We start from the raw sequence: 24,949 nt of genomic DNA on the forward strand, positions 1-24,949 counted from the left end.
TGTGAAAAGGCAGGGCAAATTTCAAAAGCAAGGCTGCAGCTTTTGGTCTGTGACCTCTTTAAGTAGGCGGGTAGGGGGGAAAGGGTTATCCAAAGCAGTATGTGAACCTTAAACTAGCAGTGCTGTGAAGGCTCTGAAATAGTTTGTAATCTGAGCCCAAGTCTACGTGAAAAAGAATAGTGTGGGGCCTTCCTGATACTTCTCAGGCATAAACATGTCCAGCACAAACACAGCAGTAATTCCATATGTTGCGGTGTTTCTAGTTTAATTGGGTACTGGATTTATTCCATCTGTTGGATTCTTTAGCTAGTACCAGCTTAAATTGTGGCAGCTGTACTCAAGCAGTGCGGAGGTGTCCACTGTGCTGCCTGCGGGAAACGGGGGGCTGTGCCCGCACGGGGACCGCCTGTGCAGCGGTGGGGGAGCGGGGGGCCACTGCCTCCCCGCAACCAAGGGGAGGAAGGTGCTGTTGGGGGTTGCACGCCCTGCCGCTTCCCCGCGGCCCTTAGTGGAGCCCAGCATGTCCGGCAAACCTTCCCCGGGCCGGCTCACCGTCGGGCACAGCGGCCGCCAGGCGCGCGCTGGGACTCACCGGGCTCCGCGACGGCGGCCCCTCGCCCGAGCCGGCTGCGGAGCGCCCCCCGCGCGACCATTACGGCCCCGCCCGCGCGCGCGCAGCCGTGCGCTCGCGCGCCGCACATGCGCAGTCCGAGCCGCGGCGTGCACCCGCACGCGCCCGCCCCCTGACCCGCCGGTCACGTGAGAGTTGAGGGGCGGGGCGTCGCCCACGTGACCCCTCCCAGGGCCCGGTCCGGCCCCAAGATGGCGGCCTACCTGCAGTGGCGCCGCTTCGTCTTCTTCGACAGGGAGGCGGTGAAGGAGCCGCCGGCGCCCGACGGGGCTGGCGCGAAGCCCTTCGTGCTTCCCCCGGGCATCGCGGTCTGCGACTCGGGCAGGGGCAGCCTCGTGTTCGGGGATATCCTGGGCGGCGGCGAGAGGCGCCTTGCCGGGCGCTGCGGCCTGCGCGGGGGTCGGGGCTGGGGGCGCGGCGGACCGGGCTGCCCCGCGGGGGCTGGCGCTGCCCCGGTGGGGGCGGCCCGTGCAGGCTCGGGGCACAGCAGCCTCGGGCTTACGGCGGCTCTCTGCACTTCTGCGGCCCCTGCGCGCTCAGAACTGCTGCTAGATGTGCGGTGCCCTTTGGCTACCCTCAGGCAGTGCACCTACTGTAAGCTTGGTAGGGGCCAGCAACGGGGAAGCGTGAAGGTTTGGGTTATGACATGCCTGGAGGTGTGTTTTTGTCTTGGTGTACCTTAACTGTGATCTACATATGGAAGGTCAGATCTGGTTTTTGCCCCGCTCCCTTCAGCTTACTAGTTTCCAGGCTTACAAGCTAAGGGTAACACACCTGTACCAGCTGAAGCAACACAGTATCTTGGTTTCTGTTGGTGAGGATGAAGAGGGTATTAATCCTTTGGTAAGTCAAACAGCTAAGAGAGGAAAGCTCATTTGTATTATGAATCTTTATAAAGACTATTGTGATTACTTTGGCAGAGGCTTCTTTTCTTAAGTAACTCACTGATCCTTGGCTCTGTGAACTTTGGTGTCCATTCTTGACTTCCTAACACCTGCCCTTTTGTCTATGCCTCCTCTCTTGTTTGTAGGTTAAAGTGTGGAACCTGGAGAAACGAGATGGTGGTAATCCTCTTTGCACACGGATTTTTCCAGCAATACCGGGTAACAAGCCCACAGTTGTATCCTGCCTAACCGTCCATGAGAATCTTAATTTCATGGCTATCGGTAAGTAAAATTTAACAGGAGTAGTTAAAGAAAAATCTTATGATACTAAGATGTAGGGAGAATGGATGGATAACACAAAAAGTCAGCATTGAGCATTCTGGCTTTTTTTTATTCTCATACAGTTTTTACTTGCAGAGATAGTGTCTCGCACTGCTGGAGAGCTTGAGAAGATGAATGTGTATGTTTAGCATGCATCTATATATATTACTGTATTAACTTTGATATTTAGAAGAGAGGTATGTATTCTTAACTGATGTAATTTTTCCCTATAAATCAGTAGGGTTTCAAATTTAATGAACTTATTATGAAATTTAGCTTTTGTTGTGACACAGAAAAAAATCATGGATTGCATGATACCTAAGATTGCAGAGATGTTTGTTTCTTAGTCACTCTGTAGAAATCTTAAAAAAAAAAAAACAACAAAAAACAAACAAACACAAAACCCCCCTTAGTTCTTTTGCTTGGATTTAAACCCTCCTTTATAGTATTTGTTCCTTAAACACTGACAGAGTAAGACCAGTAAGGGTTGTGAGGCTACAAGCTATTTCTGTGGGTTGATCCCTGCACTGAAATCAGAGTTTCCATATGTGTATTGTGGCCTTTTCCCTTGAAACAATTTGCAGGATCAGAACCCTAAGTAAGTTGTAGAAACCTAACGTTTTACTCAGTTTTAGGAATCTCCCTCTAGGGCTTTAAGAATTTAGGTTTTAAAGTTTTAGGAATTCTCCCTCTAGGGTTTTTTTGAGTTTGTTGTATATTTTAAATGAGCAAATTAATTAAACTGATAGTTACAATTGGTGGATGAGATAGCTGTTCTTTTTTAAAAAATAAATAAATAAATACAAAAGAACAAAGGAAAATAACCTGCAAGTGAAGTTTGCATGGGGAAGACAAGTTGAATGTCACTGAAAAATGGCATCATGTGTGCAGCTAGGAGACAGCTATGGACTGTAATAAGACTAATCAGGGATAGTCTGGTACATGCTTCTGTGAAGTGAGAACCTGCGGCAATCCCATTCCTTAATATCTTGTTGGTTAGCAGGTGTTGTCGCTCACCAGAGCTGCCATAAGTTACGCTGGATAATATTTCAAGTGGGCCATATGAGTAAACAGTTCTGTCTGTCCCCTTCACCAGGTTTTGCAGATGGGAGTGTTGTACTTACAAAAGGAGACATCACTCGAGACCGGCATAGTAAGACCCAGATTCTCCATGAGGGCAGTTACCCGATTACTGGCCTTGCTTTCCGACAGTCTGGCAAAACAACACATCTGTTTGTGGTTACCACAGAGAACATCCAGGTGGGAAGTTACTTATTAAAAATGAGAATCTGACTTGCAAATTGCATTGGCTTCAGAGTCTAGTTCAAAGTGATTCCCAAAATCTTGTATCTCTTCTGTAGTCTTACACACTTTCAGTGAAAGATTATCCCCATCTGGAGTTGGACACTCATGGTTGTGGATTGCGCTGTTCTTCYCTCAGCGACCCCTCCCAGGATCTCCAGTTCATTGTGGCGGGAAACGAATGTGTGTACCTTTACCAACCAGATGAACGTGGCCCATGCTTTGCCTTCGAGGGACAAAAGCTAATTGTTCACTGGTATCGGGGGTACCTCATCATTGTCTCCAAGGACCGAAAGACTTCTCCGAAGTAGGGCTCCTTGGAACAGATGAGTTCATTTCACTTTTGCAGCTTCCTGCTTTCCCTTCTTCCCTGGGAGGCTTCACTGTAGGGGCTGATTGCAACTTTGTCAGAGGCTGTCAAAATTCATCCAAACCCCACACATCATTAATCTCTATTGAGGGAGTGGCACAGTCAAGTATGCTGAACCGATGGGATTTTTTTCCAGTTGTATGAATTTGTCTAATGCACAGATGGAATTCCTGCATAAGTATGGGCCCACTTAGTTTAATTGTCTGAATGAAACCCGCTTGTCTTTCTCTCTGGGCGTCCCTAGTTTGCATAGGTATCAAAAGCAATCAAGTTATGTTCTCCTGGATTTCTAAAGCTTTCTTCTGCTCTCCAGGTCAGAGTTTGCTGGGAGTGAGGCACAGAATTCAGACAAACAAATCTTGAATATCTATGACTTGTGCAACAAATTCATTGCATACAGCTCAATCTTTGATGATATCGTAGATGTCTTAGCGGAGTGGGGGTCTCTGTATGTACTGACCAGAGACGGGAAGATCCATGTCCTGCAGGAGAAGGATACACAGACCAAACTTGAGGCATGTAAATCTGTTTTGTTATTAGTCTCTGCCTTATGTCTGCAAAATTGTACTGCCTTCACAAATTGAAAAGTTGAAGAGACAGCATTCATGTAAGTGAGTAACATAACAAATGACCGGATGGCTTCTCTGCATAACCAATGTTGTAAGCGTTTGATATTTAAAATCCTGCATGTACTTACATGTGCAGCACCGAAAAGAAGAAAAAAACTTGTTTTCCAGGCATGTTTTAACCTTGTTTTGGGAGGTGATGTTTCCCTCATGCTGCTGTTATCCCATATTTAACAGATGTTATTCAGAAAAAACTTATTTGAAATGGCTATTAACCTGGCCAAGAGTCACCACTTGGATAGTGACGGTTTGTCAGAGATTTTCCGGCAATATGGAGATCATCTGTACAACAAAGGGAACCATGATGGAGCCATCCAGCAGTATATCCGGTAAGCAGGGGTTGTGTGGAGCCAAGATAATGTGGTACAGATAGGCGCTACGGAGGCCTTGATATTTGTCTCAGCCCGGGAAAAAAAGACATTGACTCAAGGTGAAGGGTTCTACCACTAGAGAGAGGCATGTTAGTCAGATTACAAGTCTGAGAAGAGTTACTTGGAAATCACTGCCTACACCTTAGTGTAAATGTCTCTTTGTTTGTATCATAACATGGATTATGAACCCACATATAAGAGTGGAATGGGGCCTAATAATGTTGATATAAACAAAGGATTGTCTCGTCTGGAATTGTGTGCACCATTTCAGCTATCCTGTGTCCAAAAGCGCACTGAAACTGTAGAGGCTCACAGAAACATGACAAACCAGATTAAGGGTCTGTAAGACTATCCACTGGGGCAAATATAAAAGTTGAGGTTTTGTGTCCTACTGAGGAAAAGAGTAAATGCTAACATGATGCAAGTAAGGTGTAATAGAGAGAGGGTGGTTCAGGACCATCTGTTCTTATCTCAAAGCAGAAGGGGAAGCAATTTGGTGTAATTTCAAGATGGTATGTTAGTTGACTGATAAGAAAAAAATTTTTCATGCAATGCAAAAATAGAATTCTGATAACCCAACATTAACTTTCTTTGCAAATCGTGGCATAATTGGGTACTCATGTAGCCTCCAACACTATCTGGAAAAAATGGTATTTAAATGTAGGCAAAGCTTTTGAAGAGCTGACAAGAAAACCATGTAGTACACTTGCTTAGCCTTACAGCTATTACAGGAGGCAAGGATGAAATTTTCTTCTGTTGCTTTTCTTGTATCTTTCTTGGAAATACTAACTACTGGCTGTTGTCAGAGCCAAGACAGTAGATAAGATGGATGATGTGATTTGATCAGGTATGGCAGTCTTGGAAAATGCTCAAACAGATTAACTGAAGTCTGTTGTAAAACTTCTCAGGTTTTATAAAGCTTCTAATGCTGTTTTGGGGCTTACTAACAACTTCATGTTTAGTCTCTTTAAAACTCTATGAAGTGCACTATTCATGTATAACTGAAACTTTGCTGTCTGGAATCTTGACCTTTGGTGAGAGTTGGCATGTATTTTATTGTGGACTTGTGTTAAGTGTCAGGGTAACTGTGGCTAAACTGCTCAGATGTCAGCAAGAGTTTTGAATGTAAGACTTTGAGTATGTGGCTGAAATTAAGGAAAATGTGGCTGCTGTTCCCCTTTTTGGGCTTCCCAGTTAGCTGTGGTCAGTGTGGTCTACCTTCTCACCTTTTCTTTAAAGGATCATTAACCCCTCATGTGCTGCCACCATCATTCCAATTTGCAGGCTTTGTTTTAGAGGGGATTGTTTGTTTCACTGTGCATACAGATGCATACAGATGATGCATACAGATGTGCATACAGGTGGTCTGGTTATGCCATAACTAGTTGTTTCTTCTGATATGTAGCTGGGTGGTCCCTAATGGGTTAGTGTCTGCTGAAATTGTTCTGCCTGCTCCATTATTAATTTCTCCATTTGTGACTCATTGGGTACCTGGACTCTTGTGCAATGACTCTTCCCCTCCCAGAACTATAGGGAAGTTGGAGCCGTCTTATGTTATTCGGAAGTTCCTGGATGCTCAGCGTATACACAACCTCACTGCTTATCTGCAGACTCTACACCTGCAGTCCCTGGCCAATGCAGACCATACCACACTTCTGCTGAACTGTTATACCAAACTCAAAGACAGCTCCAAACTGGAGGAGTTCATCAAGGTAATTGTGGAAGGTGAACTATTAATAATGCAAAGTTTGTTAGGTTACCATGATAATTGAAAAGCGGTAGTGGTGACAGAGTAAATTGGTTCCGGGGGGGGCTGTATTTATTTAAAAAAAAAAAAAAAAAGGGGAGGGGGAAGGACAGACAGAATGAGACTCGTTCCTCAGTACCTTTCTCTTTGCTCCTTTATTTCCAAGCTCTCAGCTTCATTCTGGATTTGGCTGGCTTGCCTTTTAAGTTTGGAGTGTGCTGGCTTTGGCCAGTGTGACTAGCAATCTACTGAGAGGTGGTTGAACTATCTCCTTTCTGCATGAGTGACCTTTCCCTTGTATGAGAGGTGCTGAGTTGTTGTTGCTTTGGTTTTCCTCCTTCTACATAAATGATTGCTACTTGTGGATTGTGGGAATAATGAGGGGGCTGCCTTTCTGCTTCTGTTCTCGTAGACTAGTGAGAGTGAGGTCCGCTTTGATGTGGAGACAGCAATCAAGGTGCTTCGTCAAGCAGGTTACTACTCCCATGCTGTGTACCTGGCAGAGAAGCATGCGCATCATGAATGGTACCTCAAAATCCAGCTAGAGGACATCAAGGTGAGGAGGTGCCATTGCTCATGTTCTTACTGGTGAGAATACAATTTGTCAGAGGTGTGACTTCTCTATGGACTATTCTGTGGACTCCATGGATATGGACCCCTCTAGGACTATTCAGGCGGCAATGAAAACACCTGCTATTGCTTATGCATCGGTTCTCTGCTTCTGGCATGTACAGTAGACTCTGAGGGTGGAAATCAGAAGGGTTAACTGTTCTGTCTCAGAGATGACTTTTTACAGAGCCACTTAAGAGAAGGGAGGAGCTTTAGTGACAAACTGATCTAAATCACCGTCGTCTTCCTCGGGACAATGGCCAATTTTCCTCCCTGAGGAGGAAAATCAGCAGGAGTAGTGAACTAAGTGGTAATTCAGAGCAAATTCAAAAATGAAGTATACCTTCATGGTATACTTGCAGCACGTCTTCAATGCTCTCTGTGACCCAAGTAGAGGTGTAACCTCGACGTGGATAACAGGTGCCAGTGTCTCATGATTCTTGCTGGCTGCCCCCACAGAACTACCAGGAGGCTTTGGGGTACATTGGAAAGCTGCCTTTTGATCAGGCAGAGAGCAACATGAAGCGGTATGGTAAAATCCTGATGCATCATGTTCCTAATGAGACCACAGAGTTGCTGAAGATACTGTGCACTGATTACCAGCCATCAGGAGACAAAGAAGGCCCTGGGATTCTGGAAGGAAAAAAGGTATGCTTTGCACTGACGGGGCATTGTTGCTCTAGAGTAGCAGGTTTGCAGCCAGTGGATGCTCCCACATGCTTTCTGGTGCAGCCTTGATGTCTTAAACGTAATGAGAAGACCTGCCCTGGTGTTACCACCAGAGATAAGAGACTCCCTGATGCTATTGCTCAGCACTGATTTTGGCATTAATTAGAATTCTGTACTGAGTATTTCTCTCGTGTCAGAGATGCTGGAAATGAGCACCCTACGTGTTGGGAAAGAAGCACCTGTCTGGCTGTGGCTGGTCTGGGTGCTTATCTTTTTCTGGGCTGTATTACAGGCTAATTCTGAGGAGTTCATTCCAGTCTTTGCAAACAACTCCCGAGAATTAAAGGCTTTTCTGGAGCACATGACTGAAGTGCAGTCTGACTCCCCACAAGGTGTCTATGACACATTGCTGGAACTTCAGCTTCAGAACTGGGCACATGAACAAGATGAACAGGTTTGAACTCCTCCAACTTTGTATTTTGAGAGGGAACTTTGGTGTCTGGTGAACCTATTTTCATTCCTGCTGACCTGTAACCTTTCCACGTGGGTGGTGTTAACATGAAGCAATACATATGCTGTCCTGGACAAATAAATGGGAAAGCAGTCTGCTATCTGGGAGAGGACTCCTTTTAATAAGGCTGGGCTTGTTTTCTGTGGGTCTCATTTAAGCATGGATTCCAGAGAATACAGCCCCTGTGAGCAGGTACCTCATCCCACAAAATAAGCTGTTTAGGCTTGCCTTGGCCTCTGAGAATATTGGTTATTTGGGCCAAAGAAACTATGTCCTGTTTGCTTAATAGGGCTAGAGGGTAAATAGGAGAGCTTTCTTTATCTTCTAAAGAGCTACAACTTGTCATCGGGTCTTAGTGCAAAACAGTGTATGTGTGTATTTGTTCTGCCCCACCCTGGTTCTCTGTAGATAAAGGAGAAGCTGCACAATGAAGCCATCACCCTCCTGAAGAGTGGAAGGTTCAAAACAGTCTTTGACAAGGCCTTGGTCTTATGTCAGATGCACAATTTCAAGGATGGTGTCCTCTACCTTTATGAACAGGGCAAACTGTAAGTGTTGCTCTTCTCCCCATGTTTTTTCTTCCCCCGCCATGGGGATAGCTGAGCCATAAATAAGCCTTCCTGCCCTAGAAGAGTGAAAAAATCTCTTGAGTATCTCAAGACGGGAACTGTAGATCATGGCTCAGCTGAAAATCTCCTATTGTTAAAGCAAGGCATCTATGTAGAGAATGAATGACGGACCAGTCTTGGCTTTTGTGGCAATGTGTGGGGATTGCATGGCAGGGTGAAAACTTTAGGTCTGTATAACAATTCAAAAAGTGAGGTGATTGTATAGCTGATCTGCTTCCTTCTCCTTTAGTTTCCAACAGATCATGCACTACCACATGCAGAATGAGCAGTACAAGAAGGTCATTGAGGTGTGCGAGCTGTATGGAGACCAAGAGGCTTGCCTCTGGGAACAGGCTCTTGGCTACTTTGCACGGAAGGAGGAGGACTGTAAGGAGTATATTGCTGCAGTGCTGAAACACATTGAGAGCAAGAATCTTATGCCTCCGCTGCTTGGTAATACTGAGATGTGGCACCAAAAAAAATGGTTTATAGCACTCTGTGTAAACTAGAAGTCTGAGAGGTATCAATGAAGTTTGAGCCCACCACTCAAATTACTAACCTGCACTATAGGGAACAGTGATGCTAGTGACAGCTCCCTAACTGGGGACAAAGATCTGCAGTTTCAAACACACAGATGCCTGTGCATCTCTATCTTCTGTCCTGTCAGTGTGAGGAGGTGAAGGACTTGCCAAAACTCCCGCAGTGGATTGATGGGGAAGTAGAAATAGAATCTGATCTAATTGTGCTTTGTCCCTTTGATCTGAGCTATCCAAACATGCTCCCAGTCACCTGTTTCTGGAAGCGCATTAGTTGCTGTGGCCCTCAAATGGTCAAATTTAAACAGTCTTTAAATGAGGTTTGTGATTCAGTAGAAATACTGAACCTCTTTGCCTGTAAGTGACCTCTTAAAAGAAAGTGGTCCATCCAGGTAAGACTGATGTAGCTGCAGCTTTTTGCCTGCATTTAAATAACTTGTTGGTTGTCTTCAGTTGTGCAGACTCTGGCTCATAACTCCACAGCCACACTGTCTGTGATTAAGGATTATCTTGTCAACAAACTGCAGAAGCAGAGCCGACAAATTGAGCAGGACGAGCAGAGAATTCAAAAATACCGAGAAGAAACCATGAGGATCCGCCAGGAGATTGAAGAGCTAAAAGCAAGGTGCAGGACTTTGTGGTGTCTTGTCTTATATAGGGTAGAAAGTTATTCCGCTTTATTAAGAAGAAAATATACCTTGTCTCTTCCACCCTTCTCCTTCCTTTCATTGTCTCAGTCCTAAGATCTTTCAGAAGACGAAGTGTAGTATTTGTACCAGTGCCCTGGAGCTGCCTTCAGTCCACTTCCTGTGTGGTCATTCCTTCCACCAGCATTGCTTTGAAAGCTACTCTGAGAGTGATTCAGAATGTCCTACTTGTATGCCAGAAAATCGCAAAGTGATGGACATGATCCGAGCCCAGGAGCAGAAGAGAGATCTGCATGATCAATTTCAGCATCAGGTAGGGTAACACACTGCCTGTATTGCCAAGTTTAAATAAACAGCGTTTAGCTTTCTTTGCAGGCCCCAAAGGCTGGTAGAGAAGGGTAGGGCAGGAAGTTACTTTGTAGACAAGGTTCTATTGACTGAGAATAATGAGACTTTAAGAGCTGGAGTGACTGGCTTAGGTATAGGGTAAGAGGATTCCTTGATGCTCTGCAAAGATGGAAGAGTACCTGTTTAAATTGGCATGTGACAATGCATCTCCATTGCATTACACGTGGTGCTTCTGCACGGTGTTTCCCTGAGGACTAAATAGCGATGTTCAGGATGGGATATTGGCTGGAACGTGCTCATGCGTTTGGAAAAACTAGAGCAGCTCAGGCAGTGTGTTTTCAGTAGCTTTTGTGCTTAGGATAATCTGTCTATTCAACTTCTCTGTGCATGGTTCAAATGGAAGAGTAAAGCAAGAATAGCTGAGTTCATAAGGTTGAATGTCCCAGTCACAGAAAAGCTTAATGCAAGAAATGCAGTAATGCTATTATACCTGTATGCTGTAAATGCTGCAAAGYGTGCAAGTGCATCTGTAATGCGAAGGGATGGAAGTGAACAGGGAGGAAAGGAAGGGCTCTAGCTGCAGGCTTTTCTTGATTGTGCCGCTTTGTGTCCTGCAGCTCAAATGTTCAAACGACGGCTTCTCTGTTGTCGCCGACTACTTTGGGCGAGGCGTCTTCAACAAGCTCACCCTCATCACAGACTTGCCGGGGAAATCGGCTACAACGATTGAAGCCGGCCTCCAGCGGGAGCTGCTCGTGCACACCAAGCGCAGCACCTAACCCCGGCTGCGTCTCCCGCTCCCCCGCGCCGCGGTGTGCGATCGCGCCCCCGAGGCACCTGTACCCCTCCCCGCCTCGCTCCAATAAAGCGGCCTGCCGGGCAGCGGCGCGCACAGCGGCCTGTCACGCGGGGAGGCGGGAACGGCCGTTGCTGGCCGGGGGCGGGGCCGGGGGCGGGGCGCGGCGGCCGTCACGCCGGGGCGGACGTGACGTGCACAGCGGGGGGCGCGGCGCCATGGAGCGGAGCGGGGAGCGCTGAGCGCGGAGGGGGTGCCATGGCCGCGCCGGGCCCGGCAGCTGAGAGTGGGGCCGCGGGGCCGGGCCGCGGGGGGCCCGAGCGGCCGCTGACCCGGCTGTTGCCGCAGGGCGCGGGCGGCAGAGCGGTCCGCGTGGGCACCCGCCGGAGCCAGGTAAGCGGCGGGGCGGCGCGAGCGGCCACCGAGGCCCGGGGTGGCCCGTCCTGGGGGCGGGGGTCCTGTAGCTCGATACGCGAATGGGAGCAGCGCCGACCTCAGGGCTGCCGCCGGCAGCCGGGGAGGGGCGGCCGGGCTCCTGCACCGCGGAGCGTCGGCGCTGAGGCGGCGGGAGGGAAGTTCCGCGCCCTTCGGCTCCTTTAACGGGGCTCTGAACGAGCTTCGGGAACTCTCCCTTTAGGAGCCGCGTAACGGGTATCCCTAAGCGGTGCTGCCTTCCTGCAGCTCCTCCGGGACTGAGAGTGTGAGCGCCTTTCTCTGGCGACAGGGGTCGTGCTGTGCACCTCCTAATATGCAGGGCTCGTGCAGCTCTTAGAGGAAGGCAGAAAAAGAAGAGGCGCATTGCTTCGACTCTCGCAAAGGTCCGGGAGGGAAGGTGTCTAGATAGAGAGAGGGTATCTTTTGCCAGCCAGCTGCGGCAGGGAGGAGCAGACTTGCAAGGGGAGATAAATGTCCCTCGGGCTTTTGTTCTGCGATAAATTTATTCATCCTGGTAGCAGGTTCTAGGAAGAATTCTGTACTTCGGTGAAGGTGAGAAGGCGTTATATGTGGACTTCAGGACAAGGGATATAGCCTTGTGTGTGTGCTATCTCCGTTTCCAACCTCAGGCTCTTGTGGCCCTTTACAAAGGGAAACAACTACTTATACTCATTTTATATGTTAGGGCAACTGCAGTCCTGAGAACAAAGTTAATTGCCCTAGGCTACGTAGCTCATCACGGCAGAGACTAAAACACCCATTTTTTATGCAGCTGCGGTTGCTTGACTCTAGCGCTGCTTGTATTTGTGGAAAGTTTCTCCGCGAGTATTATGCTGGTTCTATTTTACTTACTTCTGCTGCTATCGTACAAGGAAAAGTTCTTCCTGTGTTTTACTGGTTTAAGACTTGTTGCTTGCTCTGTGTCCAGACTTGAGCTGTTACTTTCTTGTGTCCATAGAACCTCTAAATAGAGCTCTGATCTTATACAGCATGAGTAACTGGTATTTGCCTGCAGTAGAGACTTTCCACAGGCAAAGTGAAATCCTACTGGCTCTTTACAAAACTTGCAGCATTGGTAAAATTTATGCTCCTAGAAAAAACTTATAGTGCCCAGCGTGTGATACAACTTGTTCTTTTGTCAGTGAGTGGCAGCAGGGTGGTTTTGTTTGCCTTTCTGCTACTTGTACATATACATCTGAAAGTGTAAGCTTTGATCTGCCTTAATTTTAGAAGTAATAAAATAATGACATGTCTTTAGCATCGTTCTTTCAGTAGTGGCCTTCCACAGAGATAATAAAACAGGGTGGCATAAAGTTAAGTAGGTAAGTGCTGTCCATGCATAAAGATGCTGAGGTGACATACAGAAATGGAATGTCTGATTGGAGGACAACTACTGACTTAATCGGCACAGCTGAAAGTAGAGTGTACATGACATAGTCGTTTGCTCTAGTTGCCATTTTTACCTGAATGAATTCTCTTTGCTGTGCCTTGTCAGGCACACACTTAGTATGTGTGGGTGGGTGCTCTGGTCACAGTACAGATTCAAAGGGTTTGTACGCATGAGCTATTTTGCTTGATGCTACTTGTTGTTAATGCTTATGTTTTTAGAGGATGTCATGGTTATGAGTGACTATCAAAGAAGGCTAAAGGCCTCTCTAGCTACTGTATCAATGATGCACTTTTTGCTTGGAACTTTGCTTTCTGCTTTATTGCAGCTGGCCCGGATTCAGACTGACAGTGTAGTTGAGATGCTCCGTGAGCTATATCCTGACCTCCACTATGAGATTGGTAAGTTTTTTGGATGTTGCTCTGAGGTAGACAGCAGCAGGAGCCAGCTGGTTATCTTTGTGTGCAAGATGCGAGTGTAGAGCGCTGTCAGGAGGAGGAGAGTTAGCCCCCACTTATCTAGGAGTCCAGCCTGAGTTCAATTAGGTTGTGTGGCCGAGCAACTGCTGCTGCTATCTTCCAAGGAAGAAAGATGGATTTCAAAAACTACCAACAGTTGAGGATCTGAGTACATAATGTAGATAGCATTATGTTGCTACATTTTGAGATCCTGGCATCAATCTAACTGCACCCTGGACTTCAGTGTATGTGCTAAGGATGCTTTTCTGTCTGGGGCTTGTGCTGTTCATCAGCATAGGAAGCACTGAGAGCCCAGTCTTGCACTGAAGAAAGCTGCTGAGTATCTGCCAACACTTCAGAGAAAGACCTGGACAATTTCCACTGAGCCGGCTTTTCCCAAAACATGCCCTCTCTTCCTTCTTTTTTTTTCAGGATAGTGAAAGAAATCTAATTTTTTGCTTGCGTTCACTACAATGCATTCCTAGAAGTGAACTGCTCTCATGTTTATCCTGAGTCTGTGTTCACACAGTGGTGTGTAACGCTGTACTACTGCATGTCATGGGTTACATAGACATTTCTAGTCCAGGCCTACATGCGCTGACCATGCCTTACATTTTGCCTGTGCTCTCTCTTGCTGAACAGTTGCCATGTCAACAACGGGAGACAAGATCTTGGATACAGCACTTTCCAAGGTAAAGGATCTTTTTTTTTCCCTCTAAATGCAGAGTAATTGTATGTGATGGTATATTTGCAAATTTTTTATTGTGCTTCATGTTTCTTCATTCATGTTTAGATCGGGGAGAAGAGCCTCTTCACCAAAGAGCTGGAAAATGCCCTTGAAAGAAATGAGTAAGAGCTCAATGCTTTCCCTTTGTTGCCTGCCATTCATGATGCTCTTTAGACATCCTGGGCTTGCTGCACATGTGATCTAGTTTCCTCCTTCTCTGCTATGTCGTAGCCTAAGAAAGAGACCTTTTTGGATAAGTCACTGTCTTTTTTTACTCCCTGCTCTAGATTTAGGCTGTATATTTTGAAGCAAAGCTGTCATATCACAGTGTGCCCTGGTTAGTTTGGTTTGCCTATGTGATTTGTGTGTTACATGCGCACCAAAGGAGATGTAATCTAATCTACTTCCTGCTTACAACTACATTATTTTTAAAACACTTGGCTGAGTAATTTTGCTTGTTGATAAACATGCTGGAGAATTGGATGTGGGGAGGTTGTGCTGCTTTTTACGGTATCTTCCTTCTACAGAAAAACTCGGTTCAGACTCATATTGGAGCAGAAAGAGGTTATTGCTTTTTTGTAATATCCTGAGAAGAGTTACTGTGGTGCTTGTGGCATAGTAAAGTGGATTTAAAAACAAAGACTTTCTTCTGCATCTCTTATGCATAGGCACGTGATAACGCTTTCCAGTAAAGTCAGTGAAAAAAATTCTGTAGGCTCAATCACTTACGGTTTTGTTCATTGTCCTTGTAACGAGGCAGATGGCTTGTACTTTGGCTAGCAGTTATTTTCACTTTGAAGTGTAATATCAGCCAACATACTGGTTGCATACTCTTTCAATGAATTTCTCCATGTGTGCTTCTCCAGCATCTTCCCCTGACTCAACCTGATCGTTGTAAAGTGTCTTGCAGCACTGGTGGGAGGAAGGCATTATTCTAATTTTACGGGGGGGAAAAGGGGGGAACAGAAAGGTGAAGCGACCTTTCTGATGTTGCACTGTCGTTCTCTAGTGATTCTGGCTGTAGAATCCTGAAATCCCTCTCTCTTTTCCAAATTAATTCCCAGTGTGGATTCTCACTTCTCTGTACATTACCTGCAGGGCTCTGGTAGGTACCTCATGGTCCCAACCATCTCCTCAGTACTCTGATTACTGTCCTCTCATTTTTAGAGTTGACCTGGTGGTTCACTCCTTGAAGGACCTGCCAACTTCTCTCCCTCCTGGGTTTACCATTGGTGCTATCTGCAAGTAAGTGTGGACACAAGGCTTGATTCTCTGAGGGACCTGCATTTTAAAGTGTGGGTAGAAAAGCAAAGGCAGATTAGGTTCTGTTTAGGAAAAAAACAAAAAAACCAACCAAMCAAACAAAACAACCCAGGTCTGTCAGGCCTGGCTCTTACAAGGAAAACTGACTACACGGTTCTGTTAGTTACTTCCTTTTTCTTCACTGCCACACTTGTGCTATTACAAAGATGGCAYGTTGGGCTGCTTCACTCTTCCTTAAAACCTGGGGGGAGCAATGGAGCAGTTGCGGCTGAAGGGCTGGCTTGCACAAGGCTTGGCAGACACATAAGACCTCTCTCTCATTTAGGTCAGTAGCTGAAATCTGCTTTGTTTTAGTAACAATTAAAAGCCATTTTAATGAAATGTCTTCTGGATTCCTGTGCCACGTGGTGATCGGTGTCCACGTAGGTCACTTTGCAACAGTGCTTGTTACCGTTCTGCTTGACTTGGAAATAGGCAAAATGGGAAAGGAAGGGAGCGTGAACCTGTGGACATGCGCAAGGTCCATAGGAGATATTGTTTCCCCCCATCCTTCAGTGAACTCTTCCAGGTAAGGATTAAGCATGTCAGCAGGTTATGCCTGCCTCTTCCAAGTTTGTTCACCCTCTGATTATTCTCTGAATTGGTGGAAGAGCTATAGCTATCCTAGAATTCTGTGGCCAGCAGGCTTGCTGGAAATCCTTGCTTTTACAAGGATAAAGGGGCATGTTTTGGAGCTGAGGACAGTTCCTGTGAGGACTGAGAAAAGAACTGCTGAAGTTTTAATAGCCTTCTGTTAAATGATGTCTTGGCTATTCTGCTCTTGCTTTGTTTTGCAGAAGGGAAAACCCACATGATGCTGTTGTCTTTCATCCCAAAAATTCTGGGAAAATGCTTAGCCTTCTTCCTGAAAAGAGGTAAGCAGAGAGAAGGGGAAGACAGTAAGGTGTAGAAATGGAAAGAAGGGGTTTCTTGATATTTCCCGGTGATACATTGGTGTGCTCCTTGCTTTTTTTCTTTAGTGGTTCTGCGTTGCCTAAAATTAGCTTTTCATGTACATTATATTGAACTCACTTGCTGGAAAGAGCAACACTGTCTTGTGGGTGTGCTGTAGACTAATTGAGTGAGGTTGGATCTCTCCAGCCATCCTTGAGATTCGGTGTTTTCTCAGGTTAGACCCTTCCTTATCATGGCCTCCAGAGTGAATTCCTCACCCTTTATATAGTGCTCACTGCAGGGGAAGGCACGCAGTCTAGACAGCGTGTCCAGTGCATCATTTAGTTTGTACCGGCCTGAACCACGCTGCTCTTATTCTCACCCAGCCAGTTCTGATTTTTTCATTGTTTGTTTGGCCTCCCCTCCCTGTGGTTCTCTGTGAGATGAGCAGTTTCTCTGTTTTGAGTTACTTGACTAGTTTTCTGTGCCTCTTTATAGAGGTTATTGGATTCTTTTGCCTGAGACTGCTGAGTGAAATTACTCATATTATTAGTATTATTACTGTATTAGAAAAATTTTGTTTTTCTGTATTAAAAACAAAGTAAAAGAAACAAAGTAGCAGTGTCGCAAATGTAGATTCACGCTTCTGTGCAACTGGGTAGCTGGAAGATCATATCTGGCTTAGATTCCAGGGTACCAAGAAAAGCAAATAGCATACATCTCTGGAAAGGAAATGCTTACTGTCCAGACTGGTAGCTTTCCATGGTGTCCAGTTATGCACTTTGTTGTTTTCAAAGGTTCTCCTCTTTCATTTTATGTCATTTAGGTTGGCTGGCTATGTCTGCCTCAGTTTGGGACAGATGAGTCTGTTCTCTGTGACAGCTTTCTTTGTGGACTGCCAATGGAGATGACTTGGTTGAAGGTGGTCATGCTCTTTAAATGAAGTTTCATCAGTCATTGATGGTGGCTAACAGCTGCCTTCCAGAAGCATCTCCTGTACATCAGTCCCTTGGGAATGGCCTTCTAGTTTCAGCCAGACTTTGTACTAAACCTCACCAAGTAGTTTTTCTTTCTACCAAGAAAATATAAATTGTAGGCAGGTTCTCAAGATCTTCATTTCCATTAGAAGTTWAAAAAAAAAAAAAAAAAAAATCACTGCATGTTTCCTTGAAACTTCTGACATATCTTTGGCTGGAGGTAAGTGCAGGAGTATTCTGGATTTCACTGATTTGATTTTCCCGACAGTGTAATTGGAACCAGTTCACTTCGGCGAGCAGCCCAACTCAAAAAGAAGTTCCCTCAGTTAGAATTCAGGGATATCGTATCCTTTCCTGGCAAAAAAATGGGAGCCTATAAAGCTGCAAAAAGGAAAATAGAACTTACTGTAATGCTAAGTCTAGAATCAAGGCTGATTCTCATTGCCTGACCTACAAGAACAAACCCCTTCCCCAAAGGCTGCCTCCTCTAATGTATTCTGAGAGGGGTGTATAATGTTCTGTAGCCCATTCAATCCTCTTCCTCCTGAAACTGTAAARAAAGGGCCTGGCCTTATTCTAGCTTTGAAGAGGTAGAAGCATTTCACAGTAAGAAGTGTTCTAAAACCTGCTTGACAGATGCCTACCATGTGTTTGTCACAGTGGTGGCCAACTGCCGTTTGGTCCCCAGTACCTTAGATATGACTTGAGCCACTGAACTAGTGGTAAAAGGCAGTGTTATCTTGGTCCTAGTAACCCAGTTCCTTGCCTTGCAAAATGAGTTGGTGTCAGGTGCCAACAATGCACCTTCTTAAATGACATGGATATCTTTCAAGAGTCGGTGCTTGAATGAATATTCCATAACACTGAGGAAAATTCTATTTAAAGATAATGGAACAATTGTCCGTGTTTAACACTTGCTTCAGGGTGGTACCCTGACTGATTCTCATTTGGAGGCTGTCAAGCTCTATGCATTGTGTAGGCACACTCAAGTGAAGGGTTATAGGACTGTTTGTGTGCTGTTTCTATACTTGCTTAACCACTTCTGCAGAGAGGGAATTTAAACACCCGCTTGAAGAAACTTGATGAGAAGGAAGACTTCAGTGCCATAATCCTGGCTGCTGCCGGGCTGAAGAGAATGGGCTGGGAGAATCGCATTGGCCAGGTAAAGAGCAGCAGAGCAGAAAATAACGTTCTCTTCTGAACCATTAACTGCTTCTCTTTCAGGCCCAGTGCTGGCCCCATCACAGAGGAACACACAGCCTGCTGAATCCATTTCCACATTAGCCTGTGGTTTGATGCATTTCAGGCATTTTTGTTTCTTTTCAAGTACAAATTTACCATGCGTCTTTCCATGGCGCAGCAAGAGTTTGTAATCTGATAATCTCCCAGCACTTCACAATACTTGTGTCCAGCAACACAGCAGTAGGCAGCCAAGATATTTTTGATAACTAATTAATGAAATGTTACAATCCAGATGAAGGAAAGTGGATTATCTCATGTTAGGGATGGAAACACTGAGGGACAGGAAGGAGGAGGTGATATTTTCATGGTCAGGCACACAATCAGCAGATTTTAGAGATGAACATAGAATTGAGCTCTCACTTTCTCTATTCTGAACTGTGCGACCTGAATTAAGTCTGACTTTGCTTTCTTCCAGATCTTAAGCCCGGAAGATTGTCTCTATGCTGTTGGACAGGTATGTTACAACTTCTGTGTCTGAAGCCTTACTGCATATTGAAAGCCAACAGCAGTACAATGTGCCAGAGTAGATAACTGTGTAACAGCTGAATATTTCTGTTGTTTGTTGCCAAAGAACTACATCAGTCTCTCTTGGTGGCTGTTAAACTGTTTATGTGCAGACTGTGGGAACAGTGGGCAGTTCTCTGCTAGCCTGGGTGTTGGGGGCTGAGGCGTCATTAGTAATGCAAAAATGGTTAATAAAGGCAGTGTGTGATACAATTTGCACTGGGGTGTCTCTGCAAAAATCAGGGAGGCCCTGGCAGGGTCGGTGCTGAGCTGCAGCAGGCTAGTTGCGAAGAGCCACTGCAGTATCTCTGCACTGTGACAACCCCCACCCCCACCCCACCCCTTACTCCTGGTAKCCTAACCCCAGCAGTGTGGAGCTGAAGCATGTGGCTTGGCCACATTCCAAGTGCACTTGTTTTTAGGTGGGAAAAGCATTCCAGCCTGTGCTGGCCTCCTGGCTGTGTTTACACAATGTTGCACTGCAGGTATCAAACTTGCTAAACATGTGGCACGGTTATGTACTAGTGGTTGCAAGTGTTTCTGCATATATGATAGTTATTCCCCACTCTGGATATGGTACCAGTGGACAAATAAGAGGTGGCATGTTACTTCTGGGTTGGAAAAGGTGGTCTGTGATGACAGCCCTCCTTTAAAAGTGTCCCAAAGGGTCCGACAGTAAAGAAATAGTCATTTAAGAGAAAGCTGTAAAAAATCAGTCTGAAATAGTGATTTTTATCATGTTTGTCAGGTATTGGGCTGTTCATCTTTTGTTTGTTTGTTCGTTCTCATTTTCAGTTTGGGAAAGAACTGGTTTGTTACTCATTCAGCATTTGACCTGTATCTTGACAAAAGGTTGGCGAGTTTAGCTCTATCCAACCTTTCCTGTACTGTAGTGAGGGGACAATGGGGTAGGTGTTTGTACACGTGCAGTCCCAACTGGAATAGTTACTGGCATGGTTTGGGGCCAGAAAAAGATGTCAGGTGACAGCATGAGCTCGAACACTTGGCTGAGGGAATTTCTGATCTTCTCTTTGGAGCAGCTACTCTAAGATACCTTTGCAACCGGTGGATTGTTTCCTATTTTATTTTTATAAATGCTAAACTTCGCTCCCCAAGTGAAATGCATCCAAGCCTATGAATTTTGTTTCATGACCACACTGAGTGCACACAGAGATGCATATGCATAAAGCTGAGGATTTTTTTTTTTTATTATTATTTTCTTCTTGTAGGGTGCCTTAGCAGTGGAAGTTCGTGCCAAAGACCAAGAGATACTGAATATGGTATCTGCCCTGCATGATGGAGAAACTGTGCTATGCTGCATTGCTGAGAGAGCCTTTATGAAACATTTGGTATGTGTGGCATTGTTGTTTTTCTGCTTGCTTCCATCCTGCAGGAGCAGTAAATATGGCTCTGCTACAGTTAAACTGAAAATATAGCATGGTAAGTCTGTTAACACTTTCTTCAAACTGCCAAATAGATTGTGTGTGTAAGTGACTGAAGTGATAGCTAGAGTTGTGTGCAGCACAAATTTTGCAGAAGCTTCTGCTTTGAATGTGTCGGGTAGGAACCTCAGTGTCAGCTTCTTTCTGTTTTAGGAGGGTGGATGTAGTGTTCCTGTTGCAGTCAGCAGCATGCTGAAAGATGGCCAGGTAAGGAGTACTTTGTATTTTTTCTGGGATTATTGCTGAAAAACTGTTCCAATGTATGCATATTGCCTGATACTTTGCTGAAGCTAACTCCAGCAGACATGTTTACAACTAAGTAGGGCAGATAGGGCCCTGATTCAGGTTTTTCAGTTTGGTGCCCAAAGTAGGGCTATGAGAATGGGTCTGGTCACTGAAGCTCTGTTTGTTGGAAAATACCCTTATAATCAGGCTTTTCCTTCTTTAAAGGTAGTGTTGCCCTTAGGTCTGAAAAAGTCTCGTTTCTGACTCCTAAAAATCAATGTTTTTAGACAACACTATAATCACTAAGAAGATGGAAAGCTGGGAAAAAATTCAGCCTTTTCCTCAGGAATTCACATCTTCCCTAATGGGGATTGCTTTCCTTACAGCTTTATCGAATTTCTATTCCTGCTGGTCCCACTGGGCTATGAAAGCATTCTCCTCCAGATTTGGCTGTATATTTTGCATATTTTTTTTAAAAGGAGGTGCTTAGCTTGGGTTGTTTCTGTGTTTTGTTTTGTTTTGAAATGTTATTAATCCTTTCTGTGTGTCTTTCTAAGTTGTATTTGACTGGAGCAGTCTACAGCTTGGATGGTTCTGATAGCCTGAAGGAGACTATGCAGACCAGTGTTAATTATCCACAACAGGTAGGTGAACCACATTTTGGCTTCAAAATCCAAACCTGAAGCTGGATAACAAAACCAGACCTTTTGAAATCTATTGTTTTTGGTCTGGTTCTTCAAAGTCCCAACTTCATATCTTCCCCTCTCCCCATTCTGATAAGAATTCTTGGAAATTGTAACAGGACACCACCATTCTAGACTCTTCAGACCACACATTTTACCCAATTCTATGTATGGGTTAAACAATTGACTGCCTACTCCTTCCTGCTGCCTTACATTGAGATATTTGTATTTGCAGAATGAAGATGGACCAAATGACGATGTGCAGCATGTTGGCATCACAGCCAAGACTGTTCCTTGTCAGGCCCAGCAAGCTGCAGAGAACCTTGGTGCTGAACTTGCTAGTTTACTTCTGAGCAAGGGAGCTAAACATATCCTTAGTGTAGCAAGGCAGCTCAATGATGCTTGCTAAACCTGTGGTGCAGTAGGCATGATTGCTACAACTATTGCTCAGGCCTCTGCAGCTACTGGGTTGTCCTCCTTTGGGGGAAGGGATTTATTTAAACATTCATATCAGTCTCATCTGATGGGTGGACATAAAAACTTGAAATACAAAGTTAACTTGTGAGTACTTAACTTTTCAGGGATTTCATCCCTTTCTTCATTTCTCCAACTTGCAAGCTATCTCTGTGAAGCTCATTTCGATGATTTGATTTTTGTCACTAGAAAGTCAAAAAACTTGGGAAATGTTCTCCTATAGCATTTAGGAATAAGGAACTGAATACAAATTATCATCAAAGACTAAATTGTGCCAGTACTAAAGAAAATAATGTACTTTTGGTAGTTATAAGACTTGCATAATCTTTTGAATACTCCTTGGGCCTGTTCACTCATCAGAAAGACTGATGGAAGGGAGCTGAATTAGGTTCTTAATACAGGGTTCTTCGTAGTAAAGGGGCACTATGTTCATCATAGGTCTCAGTTAAAGAATTAAGTTTGAAGTATCAGATCTATGCCATCAACCACTAATTAATTATAATCTGAAGTAACTGGATGGCTAATTTATCCCTAGATAGATGTAATCTGAGACAGTCATTTATATACAGTAACCAGTCAACTTTGATCCAAACTTGAAGAGGAAAAAATGGGGCTTATCGTGCCTTTTTCTGTAACTGTTGGCTATTTCCTTGTACTATAGTAAAGAGTTGACATGTCCAGTTCCATTTGCAGATTCTCTCTCCAGAGCTCCTGCATTAGTGCCTTGTAGGAACACTGACATGGCATCTTACTGGGGTATTGTTTTGGAAATGAAGCATTGTTTATTCTCTTGGCAACGTCCACTGAATGTAACAGCCAATAAATACAGTTAACTTAAAGGACGCAAGTGGCTTTAGGGAGCAGCGCTTGTATTTACAGTATTTTTGATTGTAGTGGAGCAGGGGTGGCGTAAAAAAAGAGTTCCGCTCCGTTATTGCTGCGGGCCTCCAGCCCATCTCAGGTGCCCGCACCCCCCCGCGCGGAGGCCGGGGCAGCCAGTGCTCGGGCCTCGCTCCCGCCAGGCCCCCGCCCGAGGGGCCGCAGGCGGAGGCGGTACGCGGGGCGAGCGCAAGAAGCCCCGCGGCGCCCCCTGCGGCCGGGAGGGCGACGCGGCCCGGCAGGCGCCCAGGCCGGGCAGGGCGGCGCCTGGCACCGCCTCCAGGCGCGACAGCGGGCCGGAGACGCGCCCCCTTCCCCCCGCGGATCGCAGCTCTCCCGCTGAGCAATGTGGGTGGCCCTGAAAAGGGCCTTTGTGTGGCGTCGGGGGGGGGCTTGGCCGCCCGCCCTAGTACTCCTGCGACTGCTGCCCGCCGCCCTTCTTGCCGGCCTTGGCGGGGACCGCGCCGCCGCCGCCCGTCTTCTTGGGCAGCAGCACGGCCTGGATGTTGGGCAGGACGCCGCCCTGCGCGATGGTGACGCCGCCCAGCAGCTTGTTGAGCTCCTCGTCGTTGCGCACCGCCAGCTGCAGGTGACGGGGGATGATGCGCGTCTTCTTATTGTCGCGGGCCGCGTTGCCCGCCAGCTCCAGGATCTCGGCCGTCAGGTACTCCAGCACGGCGGCCAGGTACACAGGCGCGCCGGCCCCCACCCGCTCCGCGTAGTGCCCGCGCCGCAGCAGCCGGTGCACGCGCCCGACGGGGAACTGCAGCCCAGCCCGGGACGAGCGAGACTTGGCCTTAGCCCGGGCCTTACCGCCGCTCTTGCCACGGCCAGACATGGCGTCTCGCTACGGTGTCGCCTCGCACCCTCTGCGCAGGAGCTGTGCCGCGAAATGGGGCTGGGGGCCCCCTCACCCAGCCTCTTTATAGCCTCTGGCAAAGGAGGGCCCAGCTCATTGGACAGCGCTACCGCGCCTCGCTATTGGTACGTCGCCCGGAAGAACTTCTTTGCTGACTGGTCGGGTTTACGATGTGACGGCGCTCACCTCGAGTCTATTGGCGACTGCGACAGGCCAATAAGGAGGTAAGGCGCCAAATTCATACCGCGCGGAGGCAGTTGGGGCGCGCCGCTGGGGGAGGAGCGCGGCGCCGTGTGGTGGCGCCCTGGGGCAGCAAAAGCATTTACAGCACGAGCGACAGTACCCCTGAGAGGAGAAACTTATCGGGTTTGTTTTGGTCAGAGCTGACTATGGCACGTTGCCTGCAGGTAATAGTTTTAGATCAGTGCGAGATAATGGCCTTTAACCATGTTACCTATTAGGTTATGTGAATAAGGGCTAGTCACAGCACCCCAAAGGGACAGAGGAATGACAGCAGGTGGGGGACCCTAGTGACCCCATCAGTGTGATGCTGCCACAGCTGGGCTGTTCCTGGAGCTCTCCAAGGAGGTGCTCAACCCCAGGGTCTGGGCCCTGGCCTGGGTCCCCTCCAGGAGTGACACCTCCAGGGTGAGTCAGGGGCTCCCAAGATGCCCACAGGCTGAGGGTCCCTGCCTGCAGGGGTATAGGGCTCACAGTGGGGTACCACGAAAAACCATTGGGGGACATGCAAAACTTACTGTGTGGCCCTTTAAGGGGAACATGCGAGACTTATTACAGGTTGTTTAGCAGAAGGCCCGAAGATGGGGAAAGTGGATTGGGAGGAATGAGCATGAGAAACTATAAGGTTGGGGGGTGAGGGGTGTCATGCGTACTTATGTTGCTGTCCTGTCCTCTTATTAAACTATTTCTAGCTTTTTCTGTGGTGAGGGGACTCTATTCTGTGTGCATCTGTGTGTATGGAGGTCTAAGTGCTAGCTGCTGGAGTTGGATCACTGGCCAAAGAGGCTCGTGCGTCTGTGGTACCAGCAACTGGGGGGACCAGAGTGTGTGCAGGTTGTGGGGGGTGATGGTTGGTTTTGGGGGGGGGGGAGGGAATGTCAGTTTGTGTAATCCCTAGTGGATATGAAGTCGCACTAGCCAGCGAGTAACATGAGAGGCTTTAGAGCCAGGTATTCAGGATCAGATACTACAGAGACCAGGGTCGACAAGTTACCTACTGGAGGTAGGTCCGAGGCAGCTGCTGGAAAAATCAGGGCGGAGGGGGAGGCCATCGGTCTGGACCAGCTACCAGAGAGAGCTACTTGTGTGTGTCTGTGTGTGAGGTCAGAGTATGAGCAACTGGAGTGGGGCTGCTGGCCTCAGGGATTCACATGCTCTGCTGCCAGCAACTGGGGAGACCAAGGAATCCAGAGTCCAGCTACTGGACAGAGTGTCTAAGGCCAGCTACTAAAGGGATCCGCAGTG

The 24,949-nt window shown here is 46.7% G+C and overlaps 3 protein-coding genes across 6 annotated transcripts; 2 read left to right on the forward strand and 1 right to left on the reverse strand.

Moving 5' to 3' along the window:
• Nucleotides 1-790: 790 nt before the first annotated feature.
• On the forward strand, nt 791-11,072 carry VPS11 (VPS11, CORVET/HOPS core subunit). Of its 3 annotated transcripts, none has more exons than XM_026057991.1 (16): nt 792-976; nt 1,326-1,474; nt 1,662-1,797; nt 2,933-3,096; nt 3,198-3,445; nt 3,822-4,023; nt 4,312-4,463; nt 6,031-6,217; nt 6,665-6,808; nt 7,321-7,509; nt 7,823-7,984; nt 8,450-8,589; nt 8,900-9,102; nt 9,669-9,810; nt 9,923-10,145; nt 10,798-11,072. In XM_026057991.1, exons 1-16 carry the CDS (start codon nt 823-825, stop codon nt 10,957-10,959), a joined length of 2,757 nt encoding a protein of 918 aa, XP_025913776.1. In that variant the 5' UTR covers nt 792-822; the 3' UTR covers nt 10,960-11,072. The 3 variants fall into 3 exon arrangements, 2 of the variants coding, with proteins under 2 accessions (XP_025913776.1, XP_025913775.1); XM_026057990.1 differs by having other exon boundaries at nt 793-976; nt 9,639-9,810; XR_003252203.1 differs by lacking the exon at nt 10,798-11,072 and having other exon boundaries at nt 791-976; nt 9,713-9,810; nt 9,923-10,015.
• Nucleotides 11,073-11,219: 147 nt separating this feature from the next.
• HMBS (hydroxymethylbilane synthase) lies at nt 11,220-22,569 on the forward strand. Of its 2 annotated transcripts, none has more exons than XM_026057972.1 (13): nt 11,220-11,369; nt 13,127-13,199; nt 13,899-13,948; nt 14,050-14,105; nt 15,151-15,228; nt 16,083-16,160; nt 17,425-17,500; nt 18,205-18,318; nt 18,814-18,852; nt 20,132-20,251; nt 20,498-20,551; nt 21,127-21,213; nt 21,488-22,569. In XM_026057972.1, exons 1-13 carry the CDS (start codon nt 11,235-11,237, stop codon nt 21,659-21,661), a joined length of 1,134 nt encoding a protein of 377 aa, XP_025913757.1. In that variant the 5' UTR covers nt 11,220-11,234; the 3' UTR covers nt 21,662-22,569. The 2 variants fall into 2 exon arrangements, with proteins under 2 accessions (XP_025913757.1, XP_025913758.1); XM_026057973.1 differs by lacking the exon at nt 11,220-11,369 and adding an exon at nt 11,426-11,963.
• Nucleotides 22,570-22,871: 302 nt separating this feature from the next.
• Nucleotides 22,872-23,686, reverse strand: LOC112962089 (histone H2A). The gene has a single exon (XM_026057974.1). It carries the CDS (start codon nt 23,441-23,443, stop codon nt 23,012-23,014), a length of 432 nt encoding a protein of 143 aa, XP_025913759.1. The 5' UTR covers nt 23,444-23,686; the 3' UTR covers nt 22,872-23,011.
• Between the last annotated feature and the right edge of the window lie 1,263 nt (nt 23,687-24,949).

The sequence above is a fragment of the Apteryx rowi genome, unplaced genomic scaffold, assembly GCF_003343035.1.
Source record: "Apteryx rowi isolate R43461 unplaced genomic scaffold, aptRow1 scaffold_141, whole genome shotgun sequence".
NCBI classification, from domain to species: domain Eukaryota; kingdom Metazoa; phylum Chordata; class Aves; order Apterygiformes; family Apterygidae; genus Apteryx; species Apteryx rowi.